The 21,837-nt window shown below is 44.0% G+C and overlaps 2 protein-coding genes across 4 annotated transcripts in view; both read left to right on the top strand.

Moving 5' to 3' along the window:
- The first annotated feature begins 105 nt into the window (after positions 1-105).
- Positions 106-6,512, top strand: cav1 (caveolin 1). 2 transcript variants are annotated; one of them, XM_088379387.1, is made up of 3 exons: positions 106-553; positions 1,776-1,958; positions 4,645-6,512. In XM_088379387.1, the coding sequence occupies exons 1-3, from the start codon at positions 518-520 to the stop codon at positions 4,984-4,986; spliced, it is 561 nt and encodes a 186-aa protein (XP_088235513.1). In that variant the 5' UTR covers positions 106-517; the 3' UTR covers positions 4,987-6,512. The 2 variants fall into 2 exon arrangements, with proteins under 2 accessions (XP_088235513.1, XP_088235514.1); XM_088379388.1 differs by lacking the exon at positions 106-553 and adding an exon at positions 910-1,043.
- Positions 6,513-6,990: 478 nt separating this feature from the next.
- met (MET proto-oncogene, receptor tyrosine kinase) overlaps positions 6,991-21,837 on the top strand; it is a 30,305-nt gene continuing 15,458 nt past the window's right edge. The window contains exons 1-7 of one of the 2 annotated variants that reach the window (XM_088378437.1): positions 6,991-7,100; positions 7,787-7,913; positions 9,716-9,836; positions 10,839-10,942; positions 12,611-13,619; positions 13,702-13,899; positions 21,566-21,769. In XM_088378437.1, the coding sequence (XP_088234563.1) occupies positions 12,612-13,619; positions 13,702-13,899; positions 21,566-21,769 (1,410 nt within the window). In that variant the 5' untranslated portion in view covers positions 6,991-7,100; positions 7,787-7,913; positions 9,716-9,836; positions 10,839-10,942; position 12,611. The remainder of the gene's footprint in view (positions 7,101-7,786; positions 7,914-9,715; positions 9,837-10,838; positions 10,943-12,610; positions 13,620-13,701; positions 13,900-21,565; positions 21,770-21,837) is intronic. The other variant, XM_088378438.1, reaches the window with a different exon arrangement.

Raw genomic sequence — 21,837 nt, 5'->3', positions numbered from 1 at the left:
GAGAACTTGATTTGACGTACAAGTAAATTGAGTTTTTTTCTTGAATGCATCTCTTGTGCAGTTTGAATCTATTCCTGCCATATTTTTTTTACCCACATTTGGTCCATGCGGCAAAGTGTTAGCGCCACTTGATCTGACTTGTGCAGAACCGCGCGTATATAAACACCTTGTCTCTCCCAATTAACGCCCACCTCTCGCTCGACAAGAAGCCGCTTGTATTCTGCCTCCTGCGTGCAATTCATTCCACGCCACATGCACACCAACACCTCCTTTTACCCCCCACGCGCACACGCACACGCACTGACTTTTGACAACACAGATCACATCAGTTCCTCCTGCAGCTTGAAAGCTCCTCCAAAGCTTCCTGTGATGCCATTCTAATCACGTTCGGTGGGGGGAAAAGGTCGGGAATAAATCACCGTGGGAAACCCCACGCACACACACCTCCTCTTTCCCCAATCGAGCTCCACGCCTACTGGCTGACGGATTCCTATTTTGTCGCTTGAAGGACCACATCATGGCAGGAGGACCGAAGAACACAGACCCAGAAGAGGTATGAATGGGCTTTTTGGGGAGTCGTTTGTATTGGAGTGGATCGTGGTTGCGCGTTATGGGTGCGTCTTTGCGCTGCATTTTTTGGTGTGCCCCCCCCTGATCACTCGCACCAGTTGATTGAATGTGAAGGAACTGCGGCGCGTGTGCATTCGCACCACAGTGCGACATTTCACCGCTTGTGTGGATTTTTTGCGCATGGACTTTCCGTGCGTAAAAGACGCATATTGCGCACATTGCAAACTCTTAAAACTTAAATTAAAGTCGCTCGCTCGCATACACACATACAGACACACAAGAACGCCTGATGATGACGTCACGTTCCAACGAACACTGGTGACACTGGTAGCTATCACGCGCTACTTTTGGGCCACGTGCTTTTGGGACACTTTGTAGGGCATTGGCGTGCCAAATTAGTCGTGTATTTTTTTCATCCATATTTCATTTGATTATTTTTCAATACTGTCTCGATTAGTGATTCTCAAATTATGGTAAGCTATCCTATTACTTTTTATCTAGGCTACACTTCTTTTATATAAAGTAGTAGGCTTACTTTTCAATACAATACATTTGCATTTAATGTTGAAGATTTGAAGGGGATTTAAAATAAATTTATTCCACTTTTATGTACAATATATTTCAACTGAGTCATTTTTCCCCTCTGTTTAAGCTCAGTGTTCAATATGCATAACGTGACAGTAGCTTACATTACCTCCGGCATACTTTTTAGAAATAGAACGTCCAGCTTTTTTGATGAACACTTTGGCCTACTCGTTACTGCATTTTCATGCTGGTCATGACATTAATAGTAGTAGTATTTTGAAGGGTTGACGTGGTCCTTGGTGCAACCATTTGGGAATTTCGATAGCGTAATGGACACAAAGGACTTGCTGTGTGGTTTATATGGTTGGTAAGATAATGATGGGAGTCCTTGGAAAAATGTCTCTCCTGGAAAAAAGTTCCATCGCCCCTGTATTCAAAGACAGTGGATACATTACACGCTGGTTAAAAGTTAGTTTGGGCGCACTGGAGGTGTTTCCCGGTGCGTAATTACGCACGGACAATGTGTATCCAAACCTCATGCGAGAGGGTGGTGAGGACCCCTTGCGGCTGTTTTGAGGGGTGTGGCTGCGCTCCACCCCGTGGAGCCACTCCACTGCGCTCTCTCACTTCTTCCTCCTCCTCGTCGTCGTCGTTCCTCACTCCCTCTCCGTCTCGCGCAGGAGTTTGTGCACTCGCCCTTCATCCGCAAGCAAGGCAACATTTACAAGCCCAACAACAAGCAGCAGGACGGCGACATGGAGAACGACAGCCTCAACGAGAAGTCCATGATGGACGACATGCACACCAAAGAGATCGACCTGGTCAACCGAGACCCCAAACACATCAACGACGACGTGGTCAAGGTGAGGACTTTTTAGATGACGTCACCGTAATTAAGAGATGTTTTGGAGTTTTATGTTTTTAAACGTAGTCTAGTGCAAAAAATGACGAATTTCCTGTTCTTATAATTGGACTTTTCCCCACGGTGGAAATGTTTATTTAATTTAATTTTGCGACGACTAATAAAAAAAAGCGAGTGGAGGAGTGGCGCCACCTGTTGTCAGATGGCAGGAGAGAAGTGTGCATGTGTGTGCGTGTATGTGTGTGTGTGAAAACCTTGTAAAAGTTGGGAAATACTCATATTGTGAGCATGGCTTGTATCTTCATATAGCCACACCCCGCAATATTTCCATTCTCCTCTCCATCCCACGTGACCAGGACAGCAGCTTTATCATTACAGTGAATACACTGGATAAAAGATCATGCAAAAAGCAAAGGGGTGTGTGAGATTTTTTTAAAAAGTTGATTCTAAACTTTTGACTGGTTCTGAACACATTTTAACCCCACAAAAAAAAAAAATACCATCACCCAATGTGTTGTCATGCGTGTGTGCGCATGTACCTTTAAGAGGCGGGGTCTGGTCAGGTGGCTTGTAAGTGAGCTTTGCTTAAAATAAAAAAAATGAATGAATGATTAATCGCATCACGACTAAATAATTGATGCCCCCGTAAAAAAAATCAAGGTTTATAATTGCCTATAATATCCACAAGATGGCAGCAAACTAAAACAGCAAATAGGTGTGTTTTTTAATTAGTAAGTGAATTTGCTGTATCGCCATCATGCGAAATAACGACGTAGCGCAGGAACATTGAATGATCAAATCTTGTCAACTTTCACATGGTCTTTGTCACAAGACACGAACGGATTTTATAATGGGAAGAAAGCAGCAAAACTGACGAGCGAATTATAAAAGACACATTTGTCACATCATGTTTGCATGTGGACACGATAAGAAGTAAAGTTAAATCTTTGTCTGTTCTGCCTCTGATGACAAATGAGTCATACTCTCCAACCTCCCCCACAATCGACCACAATGTTAACATCCCCAGTGGAAACATTTCATTACACTCTGCCTTTAATTATATGCAATACAAAACAACCAATGAGGCACAGTACACCCAGGATCGGTCGCCAGCCAATCGACCAGTCACACATTTGGACAGACACCTAAGGACAACAGTTTTTGGAATTTAGCAATCATGGAGAATGCCAACTCATTCCCAGAATTTTTTAAGTGTGAGGTAGCTACGCTAACCACTAGGCTACTATGCTGCTGCATTTTGGATGTAAAAATAATTCAAGAGGAATTCCTTCAGTTAAGCATTCCGAGGCGAGGAACACCGTTTGGGCTCGCCGCCCACCCTCCGGACGGGAACGTCAAGTTTTCCCCGTGGTTGCTTGGCAATTTGAGGTCACTGACTCAACTCTGCCATGCACACACACTCACGCACACTCTCACACACACACGCAAATACAGTGATTGAAGGGAGCCTCGGCTTCCGCAGCTGGTCTCAATCAGCGGGCTGCATCAGAACCACGCGGGCCGCTTGACTTCACTCGCTTGTGACTTTCCGTTCCGACGCGGTCTTTCCATAGCCCAGAGCGTCCGCTTGAGTTCAATAGAAGATCTGTGAGGCGGGCCGCCACTTGTTCATTGTGGAATTTGCTGGTTAAACTCGGCCCAAATGGCAACAATGGTTTGCAGCGCATCTGCCTTGCAGCACATAAATTCGGGGTTTGAATCTAGGCTCAGCAAGGTCCATTGTTTGTTTATAAATAGCTTGACGTTGGCTGGCGACCAGTCCAGGTACCCCACCTCTTACCCAGTTTGATGGGGTAGACTCCATTTTACTCATGACCCCAGTACTACGGAAAATTAATCCATGTTTAGAAAGTTAGCACAGCGGCTAGCAGTTTTTCCAAAGCCATATCGCCGAGAAAATTTATGGCTGTGTATTGTTAATTGTCATCATTTTATTGTGAAACAGGATGTGACCAGAGCCGACACTTCCTGTGACGCGTGAAGGCCCTCAAAGCAACACGAGAATCCATTAACATGCTTCTGTCTCACTTTGTTTGAAGATAGCGCTCTGAGAATAGCATGTCACTTTTGTTTTGGCCGCAATGACACGGTTGCCAGGGCGACGGGGGCCGTTCACATGCTTCCACGAGACTTCAATTGAGCTTCAGAAGAAGTTTTAAGATGTTATTCACGCGGTGTTTTTTATTTGTTATAGTGCACGAGTCCGCCCTCTTAAAAACTTCAGATTGAGAACATACAGCAGCAAGGATTCACTGAGATTTCCAAATAAACACTCAAGTGTTTCTACAAGAGCTCTAAAGTTTTATTATGCTGTACTGATACTTTTATACAAAAGTCCTTTTTGCTTTCAGTGCACTTCTGGAAAGTGACTCTATGAATTAAACTGTTAATTTGCCTTAGCATTAGCTACAAAATGCTAACGTTCATGTAAAACCTTGATGAGAACACTGTGAGGTCTCCAAGGTTGAGAAGGATAAATATTGACGGTGAGCTCATGAAGTAGCGGGGAGGGACGATAGGGAGTGTGTGTTGTGTTGACGCTTCAACGTGACCTTCAGTGTTTCCACCATGGCACGATTACGTTGCAAATGTGATAAGAAAACCAGAAAACATTTGGCTTAACGAAAATCTTGCTGTTATGTCACCTTGGGTTTTTAATTCCTCAGGTGGACTTTGTGGACGTGATCGCCGAACCAGCGGGCACGTACAGCTTCGATGGCGTGTGGAAGGCCAGCTTTACCACATTCACCGTCACCAAATACTGGTGCTACCGCTTGCTGACGGCGCTGGTGGGCATCCCGCTGGCGCTGGTGTGGGGGATCTTCTTCGCCATCCTGTCCTTTGTGCACATCTGGGCGGTGGTGCCCTGCATCAAGAGCTACCTGATCGAGATCCACTGCGTCAGTCGCGTCTTCTCCATCTTCGTGCACACCTTCCTCGATCCGGTTTTCGAGGCCATGGGCAAGTGTTTCAGCAGCGTGCGGATCACCACCATCAAGGAGGTGTAGGCGCCATCTGGAGGAGGATTCATGGGAATTCATTGGGGATTGGGTGGGGAGGGGGGAGGGAGATATCGGGGGAGGTGGGGGCAGAGTCTGATAGGACATTTTTACAGGTTGGACGTTCCAAGCTAAGAGACAGGGAGGGGGGTGGTATTTTTTGTTTTAGAGCTTTCCTTCATTTTTTTGATCAATTCAAATCCTGGTACACACAACAAAAGCAACCTTCACGCTGACTATCGGAGCCAGATTTAGGTAAGGCGAGATGAGATGTTTGAAGTCTTTCGACACATCTCATTATCGGAATGCAGCAAGTCGTAGAAGGTGCTGTGTCCTAGCTTTGCCAGGAAGCCGATATGAAACGGGCTTAAGGATCTGATTTTGATCTCGAGTTCGACCCGAACAAAGTCAGCGTAAACCAGTTTTCAGTAAACTGTATCTGAATGTGGTTGTGTCAGTGTGAAATTTGGCTTGTTTTGTCTGACAGATCTTTTTGTTGTGGTGTTTCATCTCCCTGCATGGATATCAATCACGGCCAACATTTTCCGATATAAACTCCTGCCGCAGAAACAAGCCAAATCTGGCTTCAACCACAAGTTAAGGATTTAGCAGATCAGCTAACAACTAGCACAGTGTCTTTTTTTACTTAGACAATTGTGGTTTTTATTGTCCTTATGTGTGTACCGGATGTAGACAAATCGACATTCACCTTGTTCATGTTTGCTCATTGAGGGATGCTGGTCGCAGCGACCTGAATTCTGCCGACGCCGCACAAAACCAAACAACCATTGATCCCTTTGTCCCCCCCATGACCTCTGATACCACCCCCAGTACCTCCTCCCCCGACCTGGCTTTGCTGCAGTCGGACACACTGAACCCGCCACCCCCCTTTTCTTTTTTTTTTTTTTTGCCGTCCGCCGCCCTCGAGACCAACACGCTACCTGCTGCTCAGTCACTCGCTTTGTCTTGAATAAAAAATGTCAATTCACCTTTTTTAGCCTCCTGTTTGACGATGTGAACTTGAGGCGGCTAATCTTAGCAGCTAGCATATACACGCATAGACTTTGGACTCAGACTCTCCATTATTGCGTATCAACGTGAAGAATATGCAATAAAACTTAATGTCACTGCCAGCTATCGTCTGTTTATTTTTTTGCTTAGCACAACCTGCTAGCGTGCTAGCTAGCTCGGGGACGACCGATGTCTTGTAAAGACCTGTACACGTTTCTTTTTTAATCACAAATGAAAGAAAGTTGTGTTGTGATTAGTGTGTTCTCATTTTTGTGAAGAACTAACATTTTTTCAAGTTAGTAAAAAGCTTATGCAATGTGCTTTTGTTGTGTCACCATTTTTAAACTTAATGTGGGCCTCTTTTCACGTTTGCACGCTTTTCCTCTCCTTCAGTCTACCTGCTGTTTTTGTTTCCTTCACAGGCGACTCAAAAGGTGATATTTTTATATATAAAGTTTTTTTTCCCCTTTCTTGCCTTTACTTGTACAATATCACGCTGTGCACATTAAAATTGAATATGATCACTTGTGTGTGTCTGTTGACATCAAAGTTTCTTCCTTTTAGGAAAGCGAATGAGAAAATGTAGAAACACTTTTTTAAAAATAAAATATAGAACAAAACTTGAACATTAGAAGACATTACACTTTATATTATAAATTATTTGGTAGGAAAAGAAATCTGTCAAAATGCCTAAATCAAAGTGCCAAAAATATCACTGTTAAAAACATCATATAAGTACTAATATACTTTTTATAATTCTTCAAAAAAAATCTTAATTAAATCCACGGAAGCCTGTGCGTGACAAGGATAATTTGAGTGGATGTTTTATAGTTTACAGCGGATTGGGTGTTTCTATGGGGTATTTGCGCCCCCTTGTGGTGTTACCCTTCATTGAAGCGATGATAATCTTGTATGATGAAACACTACCCTCTAGTGGATAAAACTGATAAATACAAACTCCACTGGAGCCGAACGTGAACGCTGCAATCTCGCCACTGGGAGGCAGTATAATACAGTTATGCAAACAAAAATAAAGTTAAGAGAGAAAGAAGTTTCCAGCTGCTGTCAAAAACGAGAACGCCCATTCATGGCGGCAGTTGAATGATATTAAAGTGAGTCATATTTTGAAACACGGAGAACTGTGTGTATGCATTTGTATGTTCAAATATTTAAAATCGTAACTATTGATGCCGTAGCCGTTGGTATGCTCGTGGCGTTTTGCATTGTTTATTAGCATTTAGCTAAGCGAACTTTCCTAAGGCAAAAAAACAGCGTTTATTTTAAGTATACAAAAGGTAATAATTTGTGTTTTTGCATAGTTTAACACTGAACTTTAAATGGGAGTGTTCGTAAACACCTTCGAGCCATTTAAAAAAAAATACAATTTTCAATATTCGACAAACTGCTGCGTGTTGTTAAGATGGTAGCATGTTTCAGCAAAAAACACAATTATAATGGTAACATCGTGTTGTGTGTCTTGTTGGGGACTTTTGAAGTTTTAGCCTGAACGAGTTTGTGACCATGATTTTCCCCAAAACCACTTTGCTGTTTCTTTCATGCAAAACTACTTTGGCTTCAAGGTTGTTCCTTCTGTATGGAAATCGTTTTATTCAAAACCAAAGAGTTGTTTTTCTAATAATTAGAAAAGCAACTGAACTAATTTCTTAAGATTACAGTTAGTTTAGGGGCCTGCACTCAAATGGTGGAAAAGTAAAGAAGTCAGAAGCCCAAATGTCCCAAATGTCTTTTGGTAGATTAATCAGACATGTCTCAATACTTTTGTTCCTGTTTTTTTCAGGGATGATACGGTCCTCATCTGATATCCGCTGCGGTGGCTGCAATCAATCCATCACGTGGACGTTGAAGATGTTGCACGAGATGAGCCAAACTGTGATGTTCATTCGACATCTACGGCGTGAGGCAAGGTGAGGTGGAGTGTCCGTCTTGTCAGATGTAGACATAGTAGGAGCAGGTGCTAAGGCCCAGTCATTTCCTGTCGAGCGTGATTGTCTTACTTGATTTCCTGTGACTGAGACGGAGAAAACGGGAAGAAAAAAAAACAAGCTAGTTAAATAGTATGATTTTTCATGATCATGAATATCTAGGCATGCATTTTTTGTAGCACATTAGTTTTGCAGGTGAGCTGGAGTCGATGAGAGCTGACTTTGGATGGAGGCCGGGTACACCCCGGGTTGGTCTCGCTCTACATACATAGTGATTTTCTTAAAAACACACGCCATGTAAAATGTTGTGTACATTGCAACACATGTGACTCATGCGTTGTTTATTATGACAGGCCACGTACAAAAAATAGAACGTGCGCATAGTTTGTCATGTCGCAGGTGTTGCGGTCGCAGGATGCCGTGCTGCGACATTAGAACTAGAACCAGAACCACAGTATGAGCTTTTCTACATTCCGATTTCGGCGTCCTCCTTCATCCCCGCTCCACACCGAAGCATAACAACGCTGATGGCCACAAGAGCCACAGAGACACACCCATTGGGCACACAAACACACACACACGGGTCGACACACCCCTGTGTGTAAGTGTGTGTGCCCCGAGGCCAAGCAAAACTGTGCTCTCTAATCAGACTGACTAGAAAGATGTGAAAAGTTTTGGCTCGTCACTGCAACACCAGTGATTAGCTTGCACCATTGTGCGGCAACATAAAATAAAATAATAATAAATTATTCTCTTCCCTGCGAGACATGACGTAATCATCCAACTTCATCGTGATGCTTTGCCCACACACGTAGACAAAAACTCAAATTCCTCACAATAAGGTGGCCTCTACTTGTCTAGTTTATCTTCTTTAAATTTAATAGCCAGTTGACAAAATCTCTCAAATTTTTTCTTGCTAACGTACGCTAACTTGGGGGCGAAAAATTCTTTTGGGCGTGACATTTTCAGAATTTTTTGTGGGTCTGCTCACAAAAGAAATGTTCTAATTATATGTTGCATAGTGACACCGGGCAGGTGAGGTTGTTTTTGTCAGTGTTAGCTTAGTGGGCTAGTTGTGTATTTTAAGGGTGGTATAGTTGTTGTTGTAAACAAACACAGCTAAACTAAATCATGCTAATCCAGAGCTAAATGTTAGCGTAGCTTATCATAAAACAGCACACACGTTTTGTTTTGACACTGGAGTGACTTTTCAATCATTCAGCACTCTCGCTAATGATGACCCTGATGCACTTGTCGTCCTCTAGGGAGCAAGACTGTTGACTAGCTAACATCGATTGACCTAAACTAACCTGTGTGACGCTGAGAGACAAGTGTAAACATTAAACTTAACATTTAGGAATGCTGAGAGGCAAATATTCACATTACTAAATTAAGATAATGCTTATCTCTCCGCATGGGCGCAAAAGCTATTGTGGTTGGGAAAAACAACAACACTGTTCACGTCCACTAGGGGCGCATTGAACTCAAACTTCTGTATGGTTGTTTCAGCATTCATTCATGTCATCTTTTTGTCTGCATGAATGATTGTTTGTAGTGTTTGAGGGAAGCTCTCAAGAATGTCAGTGAACATAAAAAAAGAGGAAGCTACCGGGTTAGAGATGTCATCAGTTTTACACGAAATGATGACAACCATCAATCATTTCGACAGTTGATCATAGTCATCACCATTTCCATTGTAGAGACTGTAGGTGTATTTGTGTGACTGTGACTGTGTGTGTGACTGTGACTGTGTGTGTGTGTGTCGCTGTCCTGCTTTCTTTCAGGAAGTGGCACAAAGGAATGTTTGGCCGTGATTCACGACGCTCCGCGGCCACGCAGTTCGTTATTTACGGCTCAGCGAGTCGTCGCTCCACGTGTGACTCAGTTTGTGGATGGGGGAGTCAGGTGCAGAGGAAATGACAATCACTGTCTCTGTGCTTCACGTTAACTTGTAGCGTTTAACGCTCAACCGAGCTGCGGCGTAATCGGGCAAAATATGTAGGACAAGTTTGCCAGTTTAAAAATGGCTACTTCAAATTAGAATGGGTGACTTTGTGCATCTTTTCGGGCATGGCTCCTTGAGACTTTTTTGTGGGTCAACTCATGATGAACATGTCGACCAAATTTTATGTTGCTAAGTACAACTGGCTTTGGGGCAAAATCTCTATAACTATAAATGAAGTCAGCATGGCCATTTTAAACTAAAATGGCAGACTTGGGTTTTTTTTCCAGGCAAGAATTTTTGAAAAAAAAATCCTGAGTCTACTGATGAGAGACTTGTTTACCTAATTTCAACTTGCCAAGTACAACTGGCTTCAGGGGTAGTTTAAAAAAACGAATCTGGCATACACTGCTACTGAACTATTGGTGAGTCATCGTAATCCGCTTAGATGAAACAATTCAAATGTTTCACAATTTTTAAACTGTTGCAACAACTCTGATTCTTTGCACTTTATTGTATTATGTTACCACTGTATGTTTTTTTATACAATATAAAATAGTAGTGTAGTTTTTCCTCATTAAAAACATAAAAAAATTTGGAGGGGATGTGGACTAGAACGAATTAATGGCACTCAATGTTGATCATGGTCATTTTATTAGATAAAACTGTAGAAAAAAAAAGTTTGAGCAAACGTTTTATAGTGAAACCAAATACAAGAAACTGACTAAAAAGTAGTCGAGAGAGACAAAAAAAAAGTTTCACCTGAGCAGACAAACAACAGAGGGGCACCTACTGACGTCACGACACAGTGGGCGTGGCTTGTAGCCACGCGTGCGGTGGGAGGCGAGCGCGCACGCAACGGAGCGGCAAAGCGGCAGCATCGTATCGGCTGCGCGCACGCATTTGTGCGCTCTCCTCATACGCCAAGTCAACTGTTTTTGTTTGTATTTATCACCCAAAAAAAGGAGAAGAAGAAGAAGAAGAGGAGAAGTTGACTTGCCTTTGCTTCTGTTTGGACTAATTTGGAGAACTTTCTTGCGTGGAGTATGATTTGAACTCCGCCGAACAGGTGAGCCCAAACCGCCGCATTACGTTTTATTATTATATTTAATAATAAACTTTATGCTGGTTTAAGTGGCTAGAATACAATCAACGTGTTGTTGACTTGGCTTTGTCTGCCCGCGCGTGTGTGTGCGTGCGCCTTTGCTTGCCATGCAAGTGCATATGTGTGTGTGTGTACTCTGCATGACTCACTTTCCTCTTCAATTCGCAACTTTTTCACATCTTTTGTGCTTTTACTTGACTACCATTGTGTGTTTTTTTTTGCAGGTGCACCCCACACACATTTTTTATGACCATACCATTATTCATTCACGCTTTAGCAGTCAAAGTGATTCCTCTTCTCTGTGATCCTCTCTGTGCGTCAAAGTTGCCCACATGAAAATTTACGTTGTCAATGTCAAAAGGAGTTTGTGGATTCAGTTTATAAAGAGTATTTTTATCCATTTCCCCTAATCCCGACCTTCTCTATGCATACAGTATCTACTATATAAATTAAAAGATGCGTTTCATCTTAATTAAAACTTTTTTTTCTTTTTTTTGGTCCAATTATGTTTTATTTTGTTTAATATTTTAGTATTATCTTTAATAATTACTCGTCCGTTTTTGTCAGTGGACCCTTTTATCCACCTTCCTTTCCCCTAAATGGACTTCATGATTTTCATAGTGTGTTCACATGGACTTGACATTTCAATATTTTAGTCAAATCAAAAAGGGGGCTTATAATTCCCCCCCATCCCACTCCCACATGGGGCCCCTATTTATCGTGACTGAGTTCATCTGCATCCCTCATGTAAAGCTACTCTTGTTTTGATGCCTGTCACACCACTGCATGTGTCACAGCCACATCAAGCTCAACCAGCATTTTGCAAATTCTACAGTAGCACCGCAAAGTCCCCCCCCTCCACCTCGCCTTTCACCCACTCCGCGTGCCGCTATTGAGTCGCCGGGTGATTTATCATGTCCCACCAGGGTCCGTCCCGCCTCTGCTTTTAATTGAGTTTATCGTAATGCTCCCCGGAGGCCTCGCTGTCTTAGAACCCCTTTCACATAGAGGTCCCTGCAAAATAGCTGCGTTCTAAAAATGATGGCATCCTCAAGTTTAGTGAGTTTCACACAGAACACAGCAAAGTCGAGATGTTGATATGCACCATCATATTTATTGTTCACTTGTTCCATTTTCTTTTGCTTTGGTTGCTTTTATGGTCCTTTTTTTTGGGTAGTGTGTTCTACTTTTTGGTGGCCCACTTTTTGTGTTCCACTTTGTGCCCTTTTACATTTTTAGCATTCTATTTTTTTGCAGTCCACATTTTTCTTTCCACTTGTCGGCCATTAATTTATTTATGTTCTGTTTTTATGTTTGTCCCACACTTTTAATAGTGTTTTTTTTTTCGGAATCCATTTTTCTTTCTGCTTCACTTTTTGTGTTGTCTTGGATTTAACTTCTCGTACCGTGTTCTACTTTGTGTGTCTAACTTTTGTGTGTTATAATTTTTCTTGTTCCATTGTTTCAATGTTCTACTCTGTTTTCCATTTTGTGGCGTGTCGTTGTGTTTCACTGTTTTAAAGTTCCAATCATTTCTGCCATCCAGTTTTTTTCACTTTTTTTTGTGGTGCTTTTCGCTCTCCACTGTGTGCTTTTTTGTGTACCACTAACTTGTTTGTGGTTTGTCTTCAGGATGAGCCTGTGCTTCCTGCAAACGCTGCACGTGGTTTTGGTGTTGTGGTGGTCCCTGTGGTCGCCCGGCGCCAAAGGCCAGTGCAACGGGCCCTCCGAGTCATCCAAGGTCAACCTTTCATCGGACCACCGTCTCCAAACGTTCACTGCCGACTTCCTGGTCCAGAACATGGTGACGCTGGACGGCGTTGTCTACGTGGGCGCCGTCAACCGGATCTACGCTCTGGCGCCCAACCTGACCAAGCTCTCCGAGTACCGCACGGGGCCGCTGCACGCCAACGAGACCTGCGGGTCCGGCGGCGCCGCCGGCGAGGTGGACAACCGCAATTTAGCCCTAGTGGTGGAGAAGATGTACGACAAAGGCTTGTACAGCTGCGGCTCGGCAGACAACGGCGTCTGTCGCCGCCACGTGCTGGACGAGGACAACAGTCCCAAGACGGTGAACGAACAGGTTTACTGCTTCGCTAACAAGGTCAGCCCGGGCAAGGGGACGCCGGCCGACGCCGACGTGGTGGCCGGCCTGTCGGGCTCGCAGGTGCTCAGCGTGGAGAGCAACATCATCGTGTTCTTCGCCGGCAATTCCGAGATTCCCGATTCGGGAAAGCCGGCCGAGGTTGCCGCCCGGCCTCGCACTATCTCCTTGAGGAAGATGAAGACCAGCCAGGACGGGTTCACCTTCTTCTCCAGCTTGTCTCACATGGATCTGATCCCGTCACTGCGAGGGAAATACTACCTGCGCTACGTTCACTCCTTCCACAGCGGGCCCTTCACGTACTTCCTGACTGTGCAGCAAGTGAGCCGCGACTCGCCGGCGTTCCACACGCGCATCGTGAGGATGTGCTCCTCGGATTTGGTCATCCGCCGCTACGTGGAGATGCCGCTGGAGTGTATCAGCACTGACAAGCGGCGGCGGCGGCGCTCGGCCCAAGACGACAAGGTGTTCAACCTGCTGCAGGCAGCGCACGTGACCAAGGTGGGCGACGATGTGGAGCTGCAGCGCCATCTGAAGGTATTGATTGTAGCTTTGGAAGTTCTCTGCGTGTGCTCACATTTTTTTTGGTCATTAAAGTTTGTCCTGATTTTTTTGGGAGGTGGAGGAGGGCGACGACGTGCTCTTTGCCGCCTTCGCCCGCGGCAAGCCCGATTCCAACGAGCCCACCGCCAACTCGGCCGTGTGCGTCATGAGCATCAAGCACCTGAACAACATGTTCCGCATGTACATGCAGAAGTGCAACACGGTGGACCCGTACCACTTCACCGGTTCCGACGGCAAGGCCTGCTACAACGTGGTGAGTGACCCGCAACGTGTTGTTAGCAAAATGGCCGCCCTAGCAATGGATGAATGGAGAAAATGAGATACTTGTTGACAGTTGGGCTTTCATATGATTTCACAATTCCAAGACGTGCATGCTTGATGCAAAGTGTTCTTAGTTGCTGCTGCAGTATGGAAATGTTGTGATTCAAAATGGATGCAAATGAGGTCCATCGTCATCTGCTGTTGTTTTTTTAATACTTATTTATGCGCTGCTGCATCGTAGCCCGAGAGGACTCCCGAACCCTTTTAGAGCCGTTTTATCTTCCGGGATCTCGTCCTTGATCGCACGAATGGAATTTAGGAATTTTTCCGCTTAAGATGCGTGTGTATGGATGAAAGCGCCAGTTCAAAGTGCAACGGCGTTCGCTCTATCGACCATATTTGGTGCACTTATCTGGTGCTTTTTTTTTTTTTTCTTTTTCCACCCGCTTCTTTGCTCACATAAAGCGTCCATTTTAGGACAAAGTATCACAGACTGCAGCCAAAGCTCGCCGCTGCTTTCGGGATCGATCATGTCACCCGGAGGACTCCCTGTCATGAGGGTCCGGGGGGGCATTCCAATATCATCGACGAAGCTGTTTATTTACAGTAGACATTTACGGCCCAACCCTTCAGCCGCCCGACCCCCCCAAATCAATCAAACACTTGATCAATAATCACGTGAAGACTTTACGTTAACTTGTTAGCTGTCCAGCTCTTTGCTACATTGCACTCTTGGGTATTATTCTAATCAGTGCGTGGCCTCCAACGAGGAATCTTTTGACGTTTTGCCCTGGAGGCCATCCTCGGTAACAGCCTCTCATCTCGTAAACACATTACAAGGATATCAGCGGTTGGATTTTACGTCCAAGTTCCTCTTAAGCAAACTGAACACCTGCCGCTCTGCTAGCTCACCTTAACGACGTCCCGCTAACTTATTTTTTTTAATTGAGCTTTTATTGCGCTTTGAATGTGAGGTCTGTTTGACTTTTTATCAAGTTTTACGTCAGGTTGGAGTGATGGATGGATGAAAAGAGGGACAGATGGACTGCAATTGTTTTTCAAGTACTCAATTTGCTTAATTCCGTTTTTCTTTTGGCCCAAGTACCTGAGTTTTATTTAAGGTGGCACAAGTACACATAATTTGTGTTTATAACTCTTCAGGTGAGCAGCTGGCAGGTAGACGCCGCTTGACTCAGATATGATAAGCAGACTCATAAATTCATCACGTTTGTCTGCAGTTGAAACACTCTAGCGCACACAAGTTTATTTTGGTCTTTTTTTTTTTTTTCTTGTTGCTTTTTTTTGCCGGACGAAGTGGAAAAAAACGTCCCAGTAGAAATCTGGCGAGCATTGAAAGCGCAGCAGGAAAGAGCATCTTTGAAGTTTTTTAAGTGGCGGTTGTCAACGCCAGCGAACCTCCTAATTCGAGGGCATGAGGGATGCTTTTAATGATGACTCACACATTGCTGGATGGTGGGGCAACATAACTTTCATTGAAATGAACGGGAGGCAAAAAAGGTCAAATAAATGAAAACAGCAGACGTAAAGACACTATTAAAATAGTACAAATTAAAAATACAGTTAAAGTTTTTTGGGGGAAAAAATATTTCAACAGTCCAGCTAAACAAATACAGTTGTGAAAATAAACTATACTATCCATATAAATCTGCTGACAATGATAAATAGAAAAAAAAGTAAAATAATCATACCAAATAAATGTTAATTCTTTTCGGACAGTCACCAATGTTACTTGTAGTGTCAAATGTGAAACCTCCAAATGTTTAGTCAAATTCCTTATGTGCTTTTTATTTAATTAGGAACAACGACAGTCCAATACATCACAACCGTGCTTGCGTCTTTTTCATAATGAGAAATGATGGTCGCCCGGCGCGCAATCAATGTGTTGTCTATTTGTTCGTGAAAAGCGGGGGCGACCAAATTAAAATGGCCGTCGCTCAAAAAATGGCGCTGCTAGCTTGCGTGGCGCCGTGTGATCAATCAGTCGGTAGATTGAATTTAAAAGCAATCAGCATTTGCTGCTTTTTCTTCCGATCCATGCTAATCGGATCGGCGCTTTGACCTCATATGTGGACGTGGATCCTCTTTTGGGAACGCTTTTTAAAGGCATATCTATGGAAAATTGGGACATTTATTTATTTCAATTTTATTTAATTTAATTCTTTATTTTATTTTATTCTATGTCTGAGTTCCCACCACATTTGGACACAAAAACTTGCACCTGTTGGTCCTCAAAGAGTCACGAGGCAATCTCGAAACAATAAAAACTCGTCTTATATGTATGTCTACGCAAGTTCTGAGTTTGGATCGCAAGCCTGGAAAGCAGGTGTGCTCCTTGCTGAGACGCTATCTCATTCATGAGCTAAGCTAAGTGTGCTATAGTCATCGCATGGACACCTGGAAAACCTACGTGGGGGTGCGTCCACCCCGAAGCGTGCACCACTTATTGCGTGTATCAGTCGTGGAAATTTGATGAGGCGTTTTTGTTGCTTTTCCTGACTAACCATGACATCTTAGTTTGCTGGAGTATGATGATACCCCCTAAATTTTAGAATTTTATCCTCTCAACTGTAAATATTCTCGAATTCCTTCAAAGCAGCGGTGCACACAAGCTCAATGTTTAATTTGCAGGTTTAGATGACGTAAGCTCCTTTCTGTGGGGCAAAAGTGGGGGGTGCTCTGTTGCTAAGGCGTTTTGGTTTTGGATCCAAGCATGCCCCGACGTGCCGTGCCAGCGTTGACGACAGGGCAGCGGTGCGGGCGGCTCCTCGGCAGGCACTAAAGGATGAATGTTCTTATCCAGTCTTGCCCTGTCCTGTCCCTGCTTTTGTTCCACTCATCCCATCAAGCATCCATCTTGCGTCACGCTACAGTAGCATGCTGGAAAATAACGGCTCCTGCGAATGTGACAGTCCGCAATAAACGAAACAAAGTCTTAGCGTTTTATCCGAGACGAGAAACGTGATGCCCTGGCATTGTCGGAAATTTAAAGCACTTATCAGCATCCAATCAGATATTGTTTTTCGCTATACTGCTTATAGCCACTAGAGGGCGTAGTTTTTGAAATCTGATGCTTTTGACTAATATAGAAACTAAAAGACCATGGGTACCTTTAAAAATATTTTAACCCAATATGGGTCCACTAAGGACTGACACGACTTGATTCGGGTCAAATCAAAAAACTACTTGGTTGTTTTGTGGGTTTGTCATTTGAGCCACCATTTTGGGTTAAACGATTAACCCATAAAGTTGTCACTCCCTTATTGATCCATAATAGTTGTTTTTTTTTTTATTACGGCGGCTCTTTTTAGAATGTTGAAAAACAATGAGCGTCCAATCAAATGTCTCCGATCTCGCAGCTTCTCCGATCCATTGTTAGCTGTTGACGTCATTGTTCAAAAGATAATTTTCGACACTTCCGCTACACTTTTCTCCAATTTTCTCGTGTCCGCAGGCATTTCCCGGCTGTTTTTCCACATGAGCTGACAACGACTCTCCGTTTGGTTAATGATCAAACCCGGGTGTTCGCTTTCTTTCGTGTTGTCCAAGAACAAACGGGCAAATGTGTTATCTTTGTTCTCCTTGATAACATGCTTAGCGGTCAAGCTGCAAGCTGTCGGCCTCGCTGGGAAATGAGCAGCAGCCAGACGAAGGTTAATGTTTTGGGGTTAAACGTTGGGTTTTGAGATACCAATTAGGATTATTAATTAAAAGATGAACTATTTGTGGTTCAACATGAAATACTACACGGTACTAACCCATAACTCCAACACGAAATCAATCTTTTGCTTTTTTCCCCCCATCACATCGTCCTCTCGCTGACATGGGATGGCTGTGCTTCCTTGCCCTTTGAAAAACGTTCTAATCACAGAGTCCAGCTCGGCGTGCAGGCCTTTGGCCGCCGAGCTTCTCCTCCAACTACTAATTGAAAGCTTTGCATGGCTGTACGCACGCACGCACACATACGTGGGAAAAACGACATGAGAAAATGATGGAAATGTTGCCATGAAGATGAAGCCGCAATTAAAGCAGCACTGATATTTTTTCACGTCTTTTAATCTCCTTCATGTACTTTGCAGTATGTTTTGCTATGAAATTTTTGACTTGGTCGCCTTTCAACCAATCACATTACCCGAATCATCGCCAAAGTCTCAAATACTATGGGTTTGACCGCTATCTGATCCAATCCACTCAGGATGTCTCAGGGTCCCAGGTCACATGGGTGCATGTTTTGACAGTCCGGCAAACATCTGCTGCAGACATCTCATTCCAACGTAATCCCAGCACAATGCCAGCACCCCTTCTGTGTGTGTGTGTGTGTCTGTGTGTGCACTCTCAAGTAGCACACACGCGCACACAGGCACACTGGGCACAGTACATCCCAAACAAGAGAATAAAAAGAAGATAAACTTTCCTATCAAGAGGACAAACTATTTATGTAGCGCTTTTTTTTAAATAACTAAACGTTTTTTTGGGGGGGGGTAATTGAAATGGACAGATTGACATATAAGTGCAGCTGTAATTTCAAATTATTTACACGTTTGTTTTTTCTGACATGTATTGGATAAGTTAGCTCCAGAATCTAGCGCACAAAAGAAAAAGCGGTTTTATGTTTTGCATTTTGTTGAGCCTGCCTCTTTATTTGCATAAACATGAGTTCCAAGCAACCCTATGCAAATATACAAGTCTGGAAGGAAAACAAACCAAAAAACAAAAACTCATTCAGCGGTTCTGGGCTTCGTTTCCATAACCAGGATCCAAGCTTATTAAAATGGACAAACACTGACTAAAATTTAAAATAAATTTTCATTAATGAAGAAAACCAACAACTAAAATGCTTTTATAAAAATGAAAACTAACTCAAACCATGTTTTGTTTAAAAAAAAAAACTGATATTATTTGAAAATCCGTCAAAGAACACGACCCAACCCATTCCGCTCGCTTTGTATCCCGTGGTTCTGGAACTGGTCTCCACATGTTCTGGCTCTAGATGCCGGTTCTATCTTCTGGATCTTGCTTGTGGTTCTGAGATCTGGCTCTTGATTCCGGCAATTGGTTCTTTGCTGTAGTTGCGACTTGTCATAATAGAACTCCAGCATTTGGACCTGGGATAGTTTTTCGAGATGTTTCTAATGGCAATCACATGCTTCTCTGATTAATGAATGAATGAGTGAATAAATGAAGGATTGCACTTGGCTGAGGAGTGTTTGATGGATCTGCCCTCAGGAAGATTTCGGCGCTCCCAAGCAGAACACATTTTTTTTGTCAGTGACCTGCTGACATTGTTCATTTGCTTCCGTGCTGTCGGAAAGTATGCGAATGGAAAAGTTCCGGAATACCCAAGAGTCCCTGCAGCAGCTACAATATTCTTCACCTACCACTTCATTAGGTACACCTACACATGCACCGTGAATAAAAAATGACGGCGCACCCTATTTGTGTTCGACATGTTAGCGATCCATTTCCTGGCGTGAGATGACGTGAGATGATGGACTGTAGCATCTTTCGTTTCGGCGCAGGGCGTACACATCCATCACGTTCCGCTAACAAAAGTGATATTTTATATAAAACAACCATTTGGTGTAGAGCTAGCTCACTAACGTACAATTTAACAGATAAAATAGCTTAACTGACTAATTAATGGGGCAAAAGTGGTTGTGTTCTCTGAATTCTGCCTAGCAACAAGCGGTTGCCATGTAATTAAGCTTGTTCCCACCAAATCCTTCAAATTAGCAACATTTGGCTAAGGTCGTTGCTGTCTTCAGGAGGCCGTGATTCTGGACCACAGTTGGGTCGCCAAGGATTTGCATGGGCGCCATCGGGCAGGGCGCAGTCGCTTCATTGTCAGCTGACCCTTGCGCAATGACAATGGCGGCACACGTGCCGCAACAAATGTGCACGGAGAGTCGAGTTGCAGATGGACGTGTGTTGTTGTTTCACTTTCACACACCCTCAAGCTAACAACCGCGCCAGTTCACTGGTCCCCAGTTCAAAGGTCGCCCATACCATGGGTTCCATTGGCACCAACTTTATTTTAAGACCCTTGGCATACCTATTATACTATACGCATTTTAGGATTTGATTCATTCTCTTTCTTAGGACTTTTGTTTACGTAGATATCTTTCTTTATATCTATGCTAATCTGCATTGATATTTTTAGCGCTTCCGCTACACCCGTTGCTATCTTCCACAGATAGGTTCTCAAATTTGAGTATTTTCAAGTCGTGGCCCTCTACGGGCCAAGAGAGCAGTTCCTTTTGGATCTATTTTGGTATTTTTGCTACTGAGGGAGCCCGTTTTTTGGTATGTTAGCATACAATTAGCACATTTGTATTTGATCCATTTTTGATCAGTTAGAACTAACCACAAGGCAAGATATAAAGTCCTGGATCTGCTTTAGCACTTAGCGTACTCAGGTTGCTATCTTGCTCTATATTAGCATAACACCTGTTAGCCTGTTAGCACTTGATCATTAGAAATAGTACCCGACAACAGGTCAAGATTTACATTACGGATGAGAAGCTGCTTGAGCCCTGACATGGCCACTTACGGCCATCTTGTGTGAGAAAATCAATCGTATTGTTGTCCACTCCAGACATTAAAAGTTTTCTTTTTTTTTTTTTTACAACCCACCAGCCCTTGTGATATAATATCAGACTAAGAGCTATCTCCTTTCATACATTGGGGGGAAGTTGTGTGAGGCCTCCTTAGCTGCGCTAAGCCCCGCTTAGCTCGTCTTTCATCAAGCTGCGCTCGTAACGGAGTGCCGGATTGTGATGCATCATGGGAAATGGCCGCAACACTCCCCCGGCGAGTGCCACTTGTCTGAGAGCGTGGCTTTGGCCCGCTCGCCTCTTGTTGTGTCTGCGCCCGCTGGAGCGTCCAACAAACGCAGTGAACAGAACCAAAGTTTGATGTAGAAAGCCCCCCGCCCCCTTTTCTGATCTCTTTGTGTTTAGTCATGGCCTTCAGCGGTGGGCCTCAGCTTTCATTAATCATTAATGACCCACAAGGGGAGCTCTTAAGGTCCTTGACCTGACCGCTTGACCGCACCAAAGCTTTGCTTGTTTTCTCAGCTTCACTGCATCATGACCTCGGCACCGACGCATGGTTAGGGTGGGGGGGTAACAGGTACTAGAAGAACTCTTGATCTACGCTAGGGGAGCAACCCTGCAGCAAAATGCAAATGACATGGCTTACTGGTCCTTTTTATGTTTCATTTTTATGAAGCATTCACAAATGTAAATCTGGACTTCACACGGTGTGTGCAACTGCACCTGTGCATCTCACATTTCTCCCAGGTTTGTCATGTGACTTGATTGATGGCGCCGGTCCAAAGTTCCGTCACCGTTTTCGCGTCACCGCGGGGCGCTCATGGCAGACATCGAACACCACACACTTAACCGGTCGCTATTGTTCCGACTACAACGGTAACATGATTGGGTTTCGTTTTTTTACACCAGCAGCCATTCGGGTGTAAGATGATATGCCGGGCTTTAATGTCAAAGAGCAACGTGTGAGCCTGGAAAAAAAAATAACATTGCTTTACTTCTTTTTGCACGTGATTAAAAAAGTTTGGAAAGAATGTCGTTAATCTTCAAAGCTGAGATGTTTGCCTGATGCCCGTCGTCTCCACGCAGACCTCGTCGGACGAGTGCGACCCGCACGAGGGCATCCACGAGGGCAAGGAGGGCAAATACCGCCTGCAGGTGACCCAGTTTGTCCAGCGTCTGGAGTACTGGCACAAGGAGCTCACAGGAACCCTGGTGACCTCCATCAAGGTGCTACCTGTCCACGGACGCGCTGTTGCCTTCCTGGGTACCGCCGACGGACGCCTCATTCAGGTACTGGGTGGTAAAAATATCCAATTGGAATCACTGTTAGTAAATGTGTGTTTGGACCGCAAGAACCG

This window comes from Syngnathus floridae, chromosome 6 (assembly GCF_059516105.1).
Source record: "Syngnathus floridae isolate MCC-2025c chromosome 6, RoL_Sflo_1.0, whole genome shotgun sequence".
Taxonomy (NCBI): Eukaryota; Metazoa; Chordata; class Actinopteri; order Syngnathiformes; family Syngnathidae; genus Syngnathus; species Syngnathus floridae.
Note: the sequence above shows the minus strand (reverse complement) of the source record. Positions and strands in the feature narration are given on the sequence as shown.